General features: G+C 33.7%; 2 protein-coding genes across 2 annotated transcripts; one reads left to right on the forward strand and one right to left on the reverse strand.

Moving 5' to 3' along the window:
* Nucleotides 1–594: 594 nt before the first annotated feature.
* On the forward strand, nucleotides 595–5,500 carry LOC112797928 (tRNA (guanine(26)-N(2))-dimethyltransferase 2). Its single transcript, XM_025841042.3, has 12 exons — nucleotides 595–876; nucleotides 1,278–1,619; nucleotides 1,774–1,861; nucleotides 2,101–2,222; nucleotides 2,439–2,578; nucleotides 2,667–2,739; nucleotides 3,369–3,457; nucleotides 3,598–3,703; nucleotides 4,162–4,374; nucleotides 4,473–4,667; nucleotides 4,746–4,823; nucleotides 4,936–5,500. The coding sequence occupies exons 1-12, from the start codon at nucleotides 784–786 to the stop codon at nucleotides 5,170–5,172; spliced, it is 1,776 nt and encodes a 591-aa protein (XP_025696827.1). The 5' UTR covers nucleotides 595–783; the 3' UTR covers nucleotides 5,173–5,500.
* Nucleotides 5,501–7,522: 2,022 nt separating this feature from the next.
* Nucleotides 7,523–9,895, reverse strand: LOC112797929 (UDP-arabinopyranose mutase 1). The gene is made up of 4 exons (XM_025841043.3): nucleotides 9,377–9,895; nucleotides 8,672–8,922; nucleotides 8,332–8,500; nucleotides 7,523–8,149 (listed from the first exon to the last, which is right to left on the reverse strand). Exons 1-4 carry the CDS (start codon nucleotides 9,686–9,688, stop codon nucleotides 7,820–7,822), a joined length of 1,062 nt encoding a protein of 353 aa, XP_025696828.1. The 5' UTR covers nucleotides 9,689–9,895; the 3' UTR covers nucleotides 7,523–7,819.
* Between the last annotated feature and the right edge of the window lie 3,080 nt (nucleotides 9,896–12,975).

Genomic DNA, 12,975 nt, shown 5'->3' on the forward strand with positions numbered 1-12,975 from the left:
TTGGGCTCTTTCAAAATGGACTCATAATTAGAGCCCAACAAGCACCACCACTATTAAAATGAAAAAACAAAAACCGTTCTCAATCATTCACCTCAATACATATATTTTAGCCACTAACACCCACTAACCCACTTTTACCCAGTTAGTGCAAACTTGCAAATATTTTTCAAAACTTGATTTACGAATTTAAGTCTTGTGTATATTGCATAAATATTTATGAAATTATATTCATTCCTAAAAAAATAAACTGAACTCATAATCCCGTTGTATAAATTGATATCTTTAACTTAAAAATTTGACGATAAATACCTCGCGCAATGATAAAATAAATACAAGTATAAAGTATAAAACCACATGCAAATTTATTAGTTAAAGTAATCCATATCAACATTGTTTTTAAAGTATGCTGTATTAACTTAGTATTTAATTATTTACTATTTTATCAAACATGCTTATTATTTGACTCAATTTTATTGCTTATGATTTCAATTAAATACTAATTTAAATTTAAATGTTCACGACATCAAAAAGAAAAAAAATTTGAATAATAAAAATAAAAAAATAAATTAGACAAAACAGATCTCCATTGAATTTGCGGACATAGAGAACTTTGAAAATTAATTAAGATAAACCAATAGGGTTTGTAGTGGCCATTTTTCTTTTCCTTTTTCTTTTTCTGTTTCCAGCGTGCATATAAATATAGACACGATTGAGTTGCAGTTACAGAAGCTCTAACTCTCAGAAAAACCGCTACAGTGTGTTGCTCTTCTTATTCTCTCAGCAATGGCCGATCTCAGTGAATTCAAGATCGTAAAGGAAGGAGAAGCTGAGATTCTCATGCACAAACAGAATGAAGTTTTCTATAACAAAGCCCAGGTCCCAAAAATCTCTCCTTTCTTCTTCTTTGATGCTTCTCCAGGTTCAAAGTTTCATGCTTGTGATGATTTTGTTCTGGGATTTGGATACGTTTCTGGGTTGGAGTTTAGGTGTTTCTAGAAATTACTAGTAGAAAATGGTCATAGAGCAGAGAAAAATCAAATTTTGGAACTTGGGTAGTTGAGTATTACTGGCAAATGGCAAAGTTGCGTTATTTTTTGGTTATGGATTGTTTAATGTTTGTTTATTGATGTCACAGTTCATTGCATATCATCTGAATTTATCAAGTTTGAATTTTATCTATTTTTGGTGCATTTTATGTGCTTGATTTTTGTTATAGTGTGTTGGTGACTTGGTGGTGATTGGTAAACGCTACTTATCATTCTTATTTATCATATTAGGTTAATAACAGGGATATGTCAATTGCTGTTTTGAGAACTTTTATATCCAAACGTAAGGAAGAACATGAAGCAAATTCGCCCAAGAAAGCTAAAAGAGCTCCAAAAGTATCTGAAAGTGATGCTTCTGAACCTGCCAAGGAGGATGTCCCTCATGCATCTCCACCTGAAGATTGTAGAGATAATGGCGAATGTGAAGATGGGAATCGAATGGCTCTTGATGAACCATGCAACACAGCAGAGGAGCAAGTCAAGAGCTCTGAAGAATGCAACGGGGCAGGGGAGTCAATGAGTAATGCAGATGGAAAAGTTCAGAGGGAACTGAAGCCACCAAGAGTTCTGGAGGTTATAGATTGTTTTTTAAGTTTGTGTTCCATTTACATATTCATTTGGTACAGGCATCATCATTTGCCATTGTACATTTAATAGCTATTGGATAATTTCCTCTTCAATGCATTATGGAACTCATGTGTTGTGTTTAATGCGTTTATATATTCAGGCATTGTCTGCTTCTGGATTAAGGGCCCTCAGGTATGCTCGTGAAGTGGAAGGAATTGGTCAGGTGGTTGCTCTGGACAATGATCAAGGTGATTCAAGGATTTTGCATAAGTCTTAGAATATTCTCTACCAAATTTGTTTTATTTATCGAAAACATGAAAGATCTAGCTTTCTGTGTTGACAGTGCATATATTGTTAGTTTGTCACTTTTGACTTTTTCTGATCTAAACAATTTATTATATTGCCCTTTCCTTTAAGCAATTACTTATTTGTATGCATCATTAAGCTTATGCTGTTGACAACTAAGTCCGAATTTTTGCTTGAGCAGCTTCTGTTGACGCTTGCAGAAGGAACATCAAATTCAATGGTTCAGTAGCGTGTTCAAAAGTTGAGTCTCATCTCGCTGATGCTCGTGTATATATGCTAACCCACCCCAAAGAGTTCGACGTGGTGAGTAGATGATGTTGTTACATGCCTGGGTTGACCTTTAGACACAATGAGAAGACTTTTAATTGGTGACCCTGAATACTGATCCAGATCACCAGTTGTGATTATTAAGAAATTAATGCATGATCTGCTATTCTATCCCATGCAAGTCATTTTTTATATCCTTTTTTACTTTAACTATTTTTCATGGGGTTTATGTGTTCTTTTCTTTTTTTCCAGGTTGATCTTGATCCTTATGGTTCACCTTCCGTGTTCCTGGATTCAGCAGTTCAATCTGTTGCTGATGGAGGTATGCTGATGTGTACGGCAACAGATATGGCAGTGCTCTGTGGGGGAAATGGGGAGGTCTGCTATTCGAAGTAATGTTAATACTTTTATTTGTTGTGATCTTTATTCAACAATAACTTGAGTTGTGGACTGACTTCTTAAAAATGCTATTCATACCAGATATGGTTCGTATCCGCTGAGAGGAAAATATTGCCATGAAATGGCTTTGAGAATCCTTCTCGCTTCCATTGAGGTATGTCTATAATTTATTGTTTTAAGTAATAAGGAATTGAGAGGCGGCTTGATAAAAACTAGTTGAATTTGAGAAATGTAAGATAACAATGATGCTATTCTTTTGCCTTCACTCTTTGAAAAATTCGTGGAAAGTACCAGTACCTCTTTATTAATAAAATTTTAACCGTTCCCCAAACACGAGGAAAAAAAAGAAACAAAAAAGAGATCACTTGGATAGGAACTTTAACATTCACGGAAGGTTCCAGGCAGTAACCCATGATTGCTTGCAACACATAAGGGTTATACATCATGGAACTTCTGGCGATTAATTATTGTTGTTAGTTATATCAAATTATGGTTTGCTATATATAAAATGAACAGAATAGTTTCCTTTCCTTGTTTCCTTAACTGATGCCCTTAGGAACTTGTTAATAAAACTGAAATTTGTACAGTAACTTAATAGTTTGTTTATGTTAATTAGGGTGATGTTTTGCTTTAATTTAGAGGCCTAGATGTTTTGTTGCCAAGCATACAGCATTAACCAACTAAATAGATTAGCATAATGTGTTGGATTTTATAGCAACTAAATATCTGTAAATTTGTTTATTTAGTATATGCATATGATCCTTTTCTCTCCATTTTATGCAGAGTCATGCTAATCGTTACAAGAGATACATTGTTCCTGTGCTATCTGTACAGATTGACTTCTATGTTCGCGTTTTTGTTCGCATATATACGTAAATCCTTCTACAACTTTTTTTTTCCGCTATAATTGTACTGAAAACTTTCTGGAGCCATTTAGAAGTGATAATTTTACAAGTATAACAGTTCTTCACTGTCTTTTCTGCCTACTGAAACATGAAATTATTGGCTGCAGTTCTGCAAGTGCAATGAAAAACACTCCCCTGAAGCTTTCATATGTTTATCAGTGCACTGGCTGTGATTCTTTCCACCTACAGCCCATTGGGAGGACCATTGCCAAGGTATATACATATCATGGTTTGATCCGTTGCTGATACTTCCAAAGCCCTATCAATTAAAAGCATGGCATATGTACCATAGGAAGTACATGTTGCTTGATAAATGAAATAATTAATCCCGAATCATCACTTCTCTACCCTATCTTTATCAGTGCTGGTCTTTTTGTATGTTAAGTAGACAAGTTCTTCAATGTCTACATGTTTGATCCATCACTCTTTTGTTCTTGAAATGGTTATTGCTGACACCAATAAATATAAGATAACATTCCTAACTGAAAACTATGAAGATGAACATTATGTTTTCCTGCATTTACATCTATGTTTATCTCATGTCTTAAAGGTGCCAAACCTCTAGTGTAGGGAGATGTCAGATGTCGTTTATGATGAAACGTATTGCTTTACTATGATTATACTTGCAAAATGCAATGATATTGAGTAGCCCTTTTCCCCTCATTTTTCAGAATAATAGTGTCAGATATCTGCCTGGCTATGGTCCTGTTGTTCCTCAAGAATGCACTTACTGTGGGAAGAAATTCAATATGGGTGGACCTATATGGTCTGCTCCAATCCATGACCAAGAATGGGTGACTTCTATGCTTGCGGACGTGAAATCAATGAAGAGCAGTTATCCTGCTTATGATCGTATATCTGCACTGCTTACTACAATATCGGAGGTTTGTCTTTGCACTGTCTGTTCTTTTCATACCAATATACCATTAACTTATCACATGCATTTCGGTTATGCTGATATTAAACAAATGTGTTATTTCAGGAGTTGCCTGATGTACCCTTGTTTCTAAGTCTGCACAATCTCTGTGCTACACTTAAATGCACTTCTCCATCTGCAGTTATTTTCCGATCTGCCGTGATCAATGCTGGCTACCGCATATCCGGAACACATGTTAATCCACTGGGACTCAAATCAGATGCACCCATGGATGTTATTTGGGATATCATGCGCTGTTGGGTAAGAATTTATAATGTTTCTTTTCTTTTTCCATCGATAGTCTGTTAGTTACAGTCACTGATTATGTTTTGCGGATAGGTAAAAAATCATCCTGTAAAAGCTCAACCAGCAGATCAAGCAGGAACTGTCATACTTGCAAAGGAACCTGTTCTTCAGGTATATTTTCCATTTCAAGTTTTTCTTCTCCTGAAGTTTTCTCCATATAACACATTTATACAAGTTATTTACTGAAGCAGACTCTAAAACCTCTATATTGTTTGCCTTATAGGCTAATTTTGCTAGAGCAGTGGCATCTCTTAGCAAGGCACAAGCTAAGAAGGTTGCACGCTTTCTTCCGAATCCCGAAAAGCATTGGGGTCCTAAAGTTAGGGCAGGTCGTCAAATTACTAGTAAGCATGTTTCTCTGTTGGGGGAAGCTGCAATTAATGGAGTTCTCAACCAGGAAGACAATGAAGAATCTAAAACTAAGAAGCAGAAGGTAGAAGAAAATAACATCACAACCTAGCTCAAAAATGGGGTCCTTTATTGGGCTTCATCGTTGTTTACTAATGGAAGCTCATTTGTTGTCACCAAATTTTGTAGAATTTATAGGCAAAGTGAGAGTACATTAGAGAGGTCTAGAGAGTGGTGTTTTTTATTTTATTTATTTTATTTATTTTTTCTTTTTCTTTCTTTTTCTGTTTGTTTCACTCTGCATGACTGCATGATATTGAATTAAGTATTGAAAATGGGAAATTGTATTGTAAGGTAATGTTTCTTGAGTTTAATTTTGATGCACTGACAATGTAAAACATTTTACACAGTCATACAATTACATTCGTTCTTTTGGATAACTATTCACATAGTCAATGTGAAAAGTAATTATGTGAAAATTAATTATTTTTGCTGATGTGGTGTCACGTGTAAAACTATTTTATACTGAAAGTGCATCAAAATTAAATTCAATGTTTTTCGCTAAATTTCTATTCCTCTTTTTGTAAAATATTTTTTCAAATATTAGTTCCTTAAAACTTGTAACACACGTCACCTCTCATTTCTCAAATTTTTCTCCTCTTGAACCAAGAACCATAAAAGTTGGAACTTCTATAGGCATAGAAAGCCAGAAACAGTGAACAATGTTCCAATGTAACAATAACTTCAATTGCTACTAAAATGGAATAAATGGTTTGGACAGTAGAAAGAAAAGAACAAAGTTTCTGATTATCAGAAGATAATGTCTATGAATAAAAACCAAAAATCACGGCTCTGGTGCAATGACAACTTCTAATTGTGGACCATTCTCGTAAACTTCCAACTCCTATCCAGCTACCAATAAATCAAGCAAACTTTTTCCTGTACTTGCTTCATTTTTGTTCATCAAGTTGACACGTTTTTTTTAACATGTATAAATTCACACTATTTCAATAGTAAGATTAAAGACATCTTTCGGTTAAGGAACTACAAAATAAAAGTGAGTACAAATAATATAATTAACGTACGACATGTTTATTTAGTCACGTGAACTATAGAAATGTTACTGTTATAAACTCCATGTTATTTTAACTCTAGTGCACAAAAGATATTCTTATCATTGTTCACTCAATTTCCACTTATAACATATGGCTAGGAAGCGGGTAACTCAACAGTTAAAAATTCTGCATTAACAAGTGAATATTATAATATGTTATAGCAAAGTTGATTAAAAGCCAAGTTCATATGAATATCAATGCTGGTTGATTCTAGAATGATAAATCACAAGAAACATACACATATGATTGAGTTGAGTCTTAAAGTAGTCTTTGAAATTGCACTTAAGCCTCAAAATAGTCATTCAAATTAATAGTAATTCAATTTTGTCCTCGAACTTACATTTTAGGACTCATACTAGTGCATTTTAGGACTCATACTAGTCCTTAAGGCACTTTCCGTTCATTGAAACACTGAAAACGACGTCATTTTGTATTTATTACAAAAAAAAAAAAATACCCATTTTCCTTCTCCTCTTCCTTTTTCTTCTCCTTCCCTAATTTGAGGTCATTCCCCTTCTCCTCTCCTTCCCCAACCTGAGGTCCTTCTCCTTTCCCTTTTCCTCCCCCTTCTCCAACCCAAGGCCTCTGCCACCGCCTCTCATCGGCTTCCGTCACGATGCCATGCTGCTTGCCCCCCTTCTCAACTTAGTCTATCCTCTTTGTCTTTTTCCTTTATGGGTTTTTTTTATTTTTTTTTTACTGCAATGGAGTTTATTCTGTCACTAGTTACATAAAATTTTGAACTTGATAAATGGATTTTATGGTTTAAGTAGAAGATGACTTTGAATTGAGTTTGTTGAAATGGTGTATGTTGATTAGTAATGAGAATGTTTAATTAGTTCATCTGTGTGGAAATTGATGATTGGTTGTATATGAAGAAAAACAAAATGACGTAATGGAAGAATTAATTTTAGGATCAGGAAGACAGAAGGAGAGAGAGAGGAGACAAGAGAAGAGGGAGAGGCAGAGAGAGATAGAGGGGAGAAACTAGGTTGGAGAAGGGGGTGTGCAGCGCTGTGACGGAGATCGGCAAGAAACGGCAACAGAAAGAAAGGGAAAGAGAAGGGGAAGGGACCGGCAAGAAACGGCAACAGAAAGAAAGGGAAAGAGAAGGGGAAGGGACTCGGGTTAGGAAAGGAGAAGGGGATGCCGAGTTTTTTTTTTTATAAATATAAAACGACGTTGTTTTAGTGTTCGATGAATGAAAAGTTCTTTAAGGACTAGTATGAGTCTTAGAGTGCAAGTTTGATGATAAAACTCAGTAACTATTAACTTAAGGATCACTTTAAAACTTGAGTGCAACTTCAGAGACTATTTTGAGACTTAAGTCACGTAAGAACAGAGGAATTTTCTTTTACACTGAAATGAAAACTTCATTCTACTATTGATCTGTAATCAGTAACTAACAACAAAACATACCGATACATGAATATCCTTCCTATAACAATTTATTTCGCATGAAACTCAATGTTCTACCCCATCAGACAAAAAATCAAAACAAAGCAATGCCCTATGATTCTAACACTCTTGTACTTTATTGTATCTAAAACTCAAGGAAGGAAGTTACTAAATCAAATTACACCTACCAATGCTTCAAGTTGAACATAACAACATAAATTACACCAACATACATATATAACTGCTTCATGCTTTGCCATTGGCATTTGATTTTGCAGGGGGGTTAAGATCGTCCCAAGCTTCAATCCAAGTGACCATGGCTTCAGCGAGCTTGTCAAAGTAAGGATCAACTTTGGAGAGTTTATCCTTGACTAGCTTTGCTAGCTCAACATAACACTTCTGAACAGTGGTGGCTTCTTTTGAAAGAACTACATTCTGGAAGAATGGGATAATGTCTTCTTGCCAGAATATTCCTTTGTACTCTTTCCTAAGGTTTACAAATGGATTACTTGCCTTGCTGTGATATATATAGGGCAGACCAGTCTTGATTCCTAATCCCAAGTGATCACATATTACCTGAAACAATCATATCATCTTAGTAATTAGGCTCAAAATCATATTAGTAACTTTAGAAGATGTTTAATTAGTATCTATATACACGTATGCACACATAAATCAGTATAATTTACGCACAAAAATCATTTCTTGCAAAAGTTTAATCTTACAGAAGAAAATACATGAATGATTATATATCTAACCTTGCAGCACCAGCCAGCCCACATGTCGTCGTAGCGTCCTATTGGCTGGCCATCACCCATGAGACCAAAGTACATTGCTGGTCCAATAAGGTGACGGTCAAATGCCAAGTTCATTCCACACATTGGAAACAATGTCCCTTTTGGAATTGTCATAATAGCATCCACATACCTTAACCACAATCACAATACTCTCACACTTCAGAAAAAATCATAGTAAGAAATTAACACAAGAAGGTGTGCGATTCTCAGAATTGTTTTAGAATTATATAAACATTCTGCGAATCGCACACCTTCTTGTGAAAGTGAAAGTACTATTAGACTATTAGTACTACATACTAACCTAGTGTTCCTCTCAAGAGGCTTCACAAGCTGAGTTGGTGCATCATAGTCTGGGATGTTAAGCCAAAGTCCATGAGAAACAGCAGTAGGAACTCCTTCTCGAAGACTGAAAGGGTAGCCTCGAACGAAATCTGCACCTTCTCTGTAAGGCTCATACAGAGTGTTGAAGAAGTAAGGTGTTGATGGACACAGAAGGTTCTGTATATGCTGTGCAAGTGCATTAATCTTTGCTCCACTTGGATCAGTTGCAACCTTAGGATACCAAAGATTGATGAATACACATAAAACAAAACCAATGTGAACACTGAACAGCAGATGTTTCAATCTTAAATTATGTTACTGTTACTGGTTAAGGAGATAGAGCAGTGAAAGTGTGAAACACATAAAAGACAAGGATAACAATAATATAAGAATAACATTGTAGACAAATTAAACTTGTCATTACACAACCAATGTCAGAGTTTCAAATCACATGTTATATAGGAACAAAACAGCATACTGTTTCTAACAGCCTGTAAAATCCATAACAAGATATAATAATATTCTAACAAGATCTACAATTCACAAAGTTTAGAAGATATCTTCTAATTAGTTAGTATTACACAAACCATATAGTTCCATACTCTCATCCTATAATGTTAGACAGTTCAGTTAAATATATCAAATTATGCAACGATTCTGTCTTTGATGATGAAGTAGTACTTACAAAGCAATCATCATCAATGGTGTAGATATACTTCTTCTTGGAGACCATGTAACCGAAGCAACGACAAGCAGAATCCTTGAAGGAGATGCAAGAAGCCTTGGGACCCAAGATTCTGTTAATGTCATTGCGGTTATAGAGCTCATAGTCGAATCCATCAGGTACCTTAATGGTCTTTGAAGGGTCACCATCTTGAACGATGATGAGATGGTATGGCTGGAAGAACGGCCTCCACATCTCGAGGAAGTCGAGGTTCCTTATGGTTGGAATCACTATGTCAAGTTCATCCTTCAATAACACTCTTGCACTTGTCATTATATTATTCACAATTTTCAAAGAGAAGAGAGATGAATGAAGAAGCTTGAAGATCAGAATGTGTGTGTGTCTATATAGAGAGAGAGAGAGAGAGAGAAAGAGGGTGTGTGGCACGTGATGGAGAGTGCGGTGTTTTCGGGCACGAGATTAAAGAAACGTGTCTGAATTTTTACGGTAACTCAAATAAACAAAGACTGCTTCAACTTCAAATCCTTGGTGTTAATTCTTTTCTAACATAAAAAGTATCTTTCGTTTCATGCGACTTGGTCATCAAACTGGTAGTTACAAAATGAACCAACTCATATGAAAGTGATTTGTCTCAAACTCGATCGTTGCATTGGCATTTTCTTTTCAATTCAATGTGCACTACTATATAACTAGGGTTAAGTGCTTAATTGCTTAAGTCAAGCCATAAAACGTTCCAAATTAAATAGGGTTTAGCATCACACGTGGCACAATTTTGTACGCTGAATCATGTGGGATGCATTAGAAATTTAGGAGAGAGAGAGAAATTTTGTAAAAATATCAGAAAGACAAAGAAAAATTTAAATTTGGCTTATTTAATATTTATTTATTATAGAATATATTAAATAAAATAAAAAATAAATTTTGATATTTTTATTAATATTTTTTTATTACTAAATATTTTTATTTTATAAAGTTGACTATATATATAGAAGTATTGAAAAGAAAACTGAAAAAAAAAAGGTTAAGGGAGGTGAGTTGCGGATTAAGGTTTATTTGAAATGGAATTAATGGGAAAGAAAATTGAAAAGGCATAAATAGAAATATCTTACACAAGTTCGCATATTTCTGGTGTCTATTTGTATTTTTTTATTTTTTGCGATATTTTTTAGTCTAATTTAATAATTTTTTATTGGCTAATATATAAATTATTATATTTACAAAGCAGATCAAATTTTTAAAGTGTTAGTACTTTTTTAAGTGAATAACTGAACTAATTACTTTACTTTTGTTATGTCGGATCCGTTGTATTTTAACTATTAGAATGTTAATGGTTTTACTATATTAGTATAATATAGGGGTGTATATGAGACGGGTGAAGTCGGGTTTGATAGGACCCAGATTCGACCCGAAATATACAAAGGGTCTATTTATTAGACCCGAACTCGATCCTAGATCCGATAAAATCAATACACTTTCGGACCACAATTATACCGGGTGAAAACCGGGCCGTGAACATTACATTACGTTGATACCTTTTTGTAAGCTAGCATGTAAAAATATCCAAATTTTCAAGACTCCAACCATTATTTAACATAGTAAAATTCACTTAGAAAAATATAACAAGAACCAATCCTTTTTTAAAATTAAAGCATAATCACAATCAATACTAAAGCAAAACCACAATCAATACTAATATTGTCTAATAATACCAAATATTTAAATCAATACAAATAACACAATATTATGCATTAGTCTAAAGTCTTATGCATTCTAAACATAAAACATTAACTTATAGTCTTAAAATGACTAATAACACAAAATATTAAGGTTTACAATACTTAAATTCCACATAAGAATAGTTATGATCCATCACTAATAACACAAAATATTAATTGTGTATGATGACCAGACTACCGAGCCGATTTCGGGTGACCAGAGCTATGGCCCGGACTCGACCCGAAATTACAATCGGATCTATTTTTGAGATCCTTACCCATTCCTAAATATGATGAAATCACATCAAATTAGTCCCTAAAGTGTTCGGGATCGGACCGAACCTTCGAGTTGGGCCAGTTCTGTACCCCTAGTATAATAATTCTCTTAGAAAGTTAGGCACATCATGATCATATCATATTAGTAGAATATCATGATTAAAAGTACTTGAGGTTAATTAAGGAACAATTCTTCGGCCAATTTAATTAATTAGCCTCACCTCTTTGCCCAACTTGTACAAAAACCCTAAATCTATATATGTACATACACCCTAGAAGGGATCCAAATCAAGCAAAGTAATTGTGTACGATACATGCATACATATATTGGTAACATGAAAAGGATGCGTATATTTAAAGATGTCTAATTAAGTTGACGAGCAATAAAATAACAATTTTAGAAAATTAGATATGTAGTCACAAATGCACGTTGTTGTCGCTACTTTTAATTCTTAAATTAGTTTAATGAATTCTATGCATTAATATTCCTTATATGAATTGCTTGAGATCCAATTAAAGATGGTTCGTATGTAACCAAAACCATACCAATGCTACTAATTAAAACCATGGATGCATAAAGAATGAAATCTAAAGTAGCTTGTAATAAAAGTAAAAGTAAGAATGAATCTATGGGCATTGATTTTTGTTGAATGTGTTGACCAAGTGCCAGAGAGCACATGCACACTTATGAGCTAGTTACCTATCCTAAACTACATTATCGAATATGTAAAATAATATAATTTTGATATTTATAAAATATAATTATTTATGTATATATTTTTATTTATTAACTTAAATTTTTTAATTAAATAGTTTCATGTGAGTTCTTAACACTCCAACTTGCCTTCCATATATCTTTGATAACGTTAGCTAAACTTCACATTTGACAAAAGTTGGTAGAGTTAATCGCATTTGCATGAGCATGAGAAGATACGAGAAAGCAAACAATGTTATTAAAGTCATGGGTTAGGCAACTCCACTTTAACGTTTCTTAGCTTCTATGAGTTTTTTTTTTTTTTTTGGTATTCATGCTAGCTAATAACTTGTTGCATGTATAAGATAGAATTTGAATTCTCAACACTTGTTTAACCAGATAAGTAAGTTAACCACTCGATCAAATTAAGTTGGTTAGCTTCTATAAGTTAATTGGCCACTAATAACTACTCATCACCCAACCTATTTTGGTTTCAATCCATAAGCTCATTTGTTGTACAATAAAGTCCAAGTTTCAGATACTAACTTACCTAGGACCCGGAATGGAATCCACTTGAGGAGAAACAAAAATATTATCTACATACTAAAATCAGTTATAATCATTGTATATTTGTATATAAATATATGTATAATTTAATTTATTTTTTAATATATATTTTATATTTTAATATATATTATAAATATATATTATATTCTGATACCTTATTTTAGTATATGTCTAATGGTAATCAATGGCTAAGAAAATAAAAAGGTTGATATTTGAATCTTAATTTTCTTTTTTTACAGAGTATTACTTTTACTTTTTCAACAAATTTTAAGAGATCTTTTTACTTTTGTCTCATAACAAGTTGAGAGATGTTTTTGTTTTGTCTCGTAACCAGTTAAGAGACATTT

Source organism: Arachis hypogaea, chromosome 4, assembly GCF_003086295.3.
Source record: "Arachis hypogaea cultivar Tifrunner chromosome 4, arahy.Tifrunner.gnm2.J5K5, whole genome shotgun sequence".
Taxonomy (NCBI): Eukaryota; Viridiplantae; Streptophyta; class Magnoliopsida; order Fabales; family Fabaceae; genus Arachis; species Arachis hypogaea.

Coding starts and splice junctions, on each gene's coding strand:
- LOC112797928 (XM_025841042.3), top strand. CDS start 784: ATGGCCGATCTCAGTGAATTCAAGATCGTAAAGGAAGGAGAAGCTGAG. Junction 2,223..2,438: donor ACCCCAAAGAGTTCGACGTG/GTGAGTAGATGA, acceptor CTTTTTTTCCAG/GTTGATCTTGATCCTTATGG. Junction 3,458..3,597: donor GTTTTTGTTCGCATATATAC/GTAAATCCTTCT, acceptor TATTGGCTGCAG/TTCTGCAAGTGCAATGAAAA.
- LOC112797929 (XM_025841043.3), bottom strand. CDS start 9,688: ATGACAAGTGCAAGAGTGTTATTGAAGGATGAACTTGACATAGTGATT. Junction 8,501..8,671: donor CCTCTTGAGAGGAACACTAG/GTTAGTATGTAG, acceptor ATTGTGGTTAAG/GTATGTGGATGCTATTATGA. Junction 8,150..8,331: donor GGGCTGGCTGGTGCTGCAAG/GTTAGATATATA, acceptor TGATTGTTTCAG/GTAATATGTGATCACTTGGG.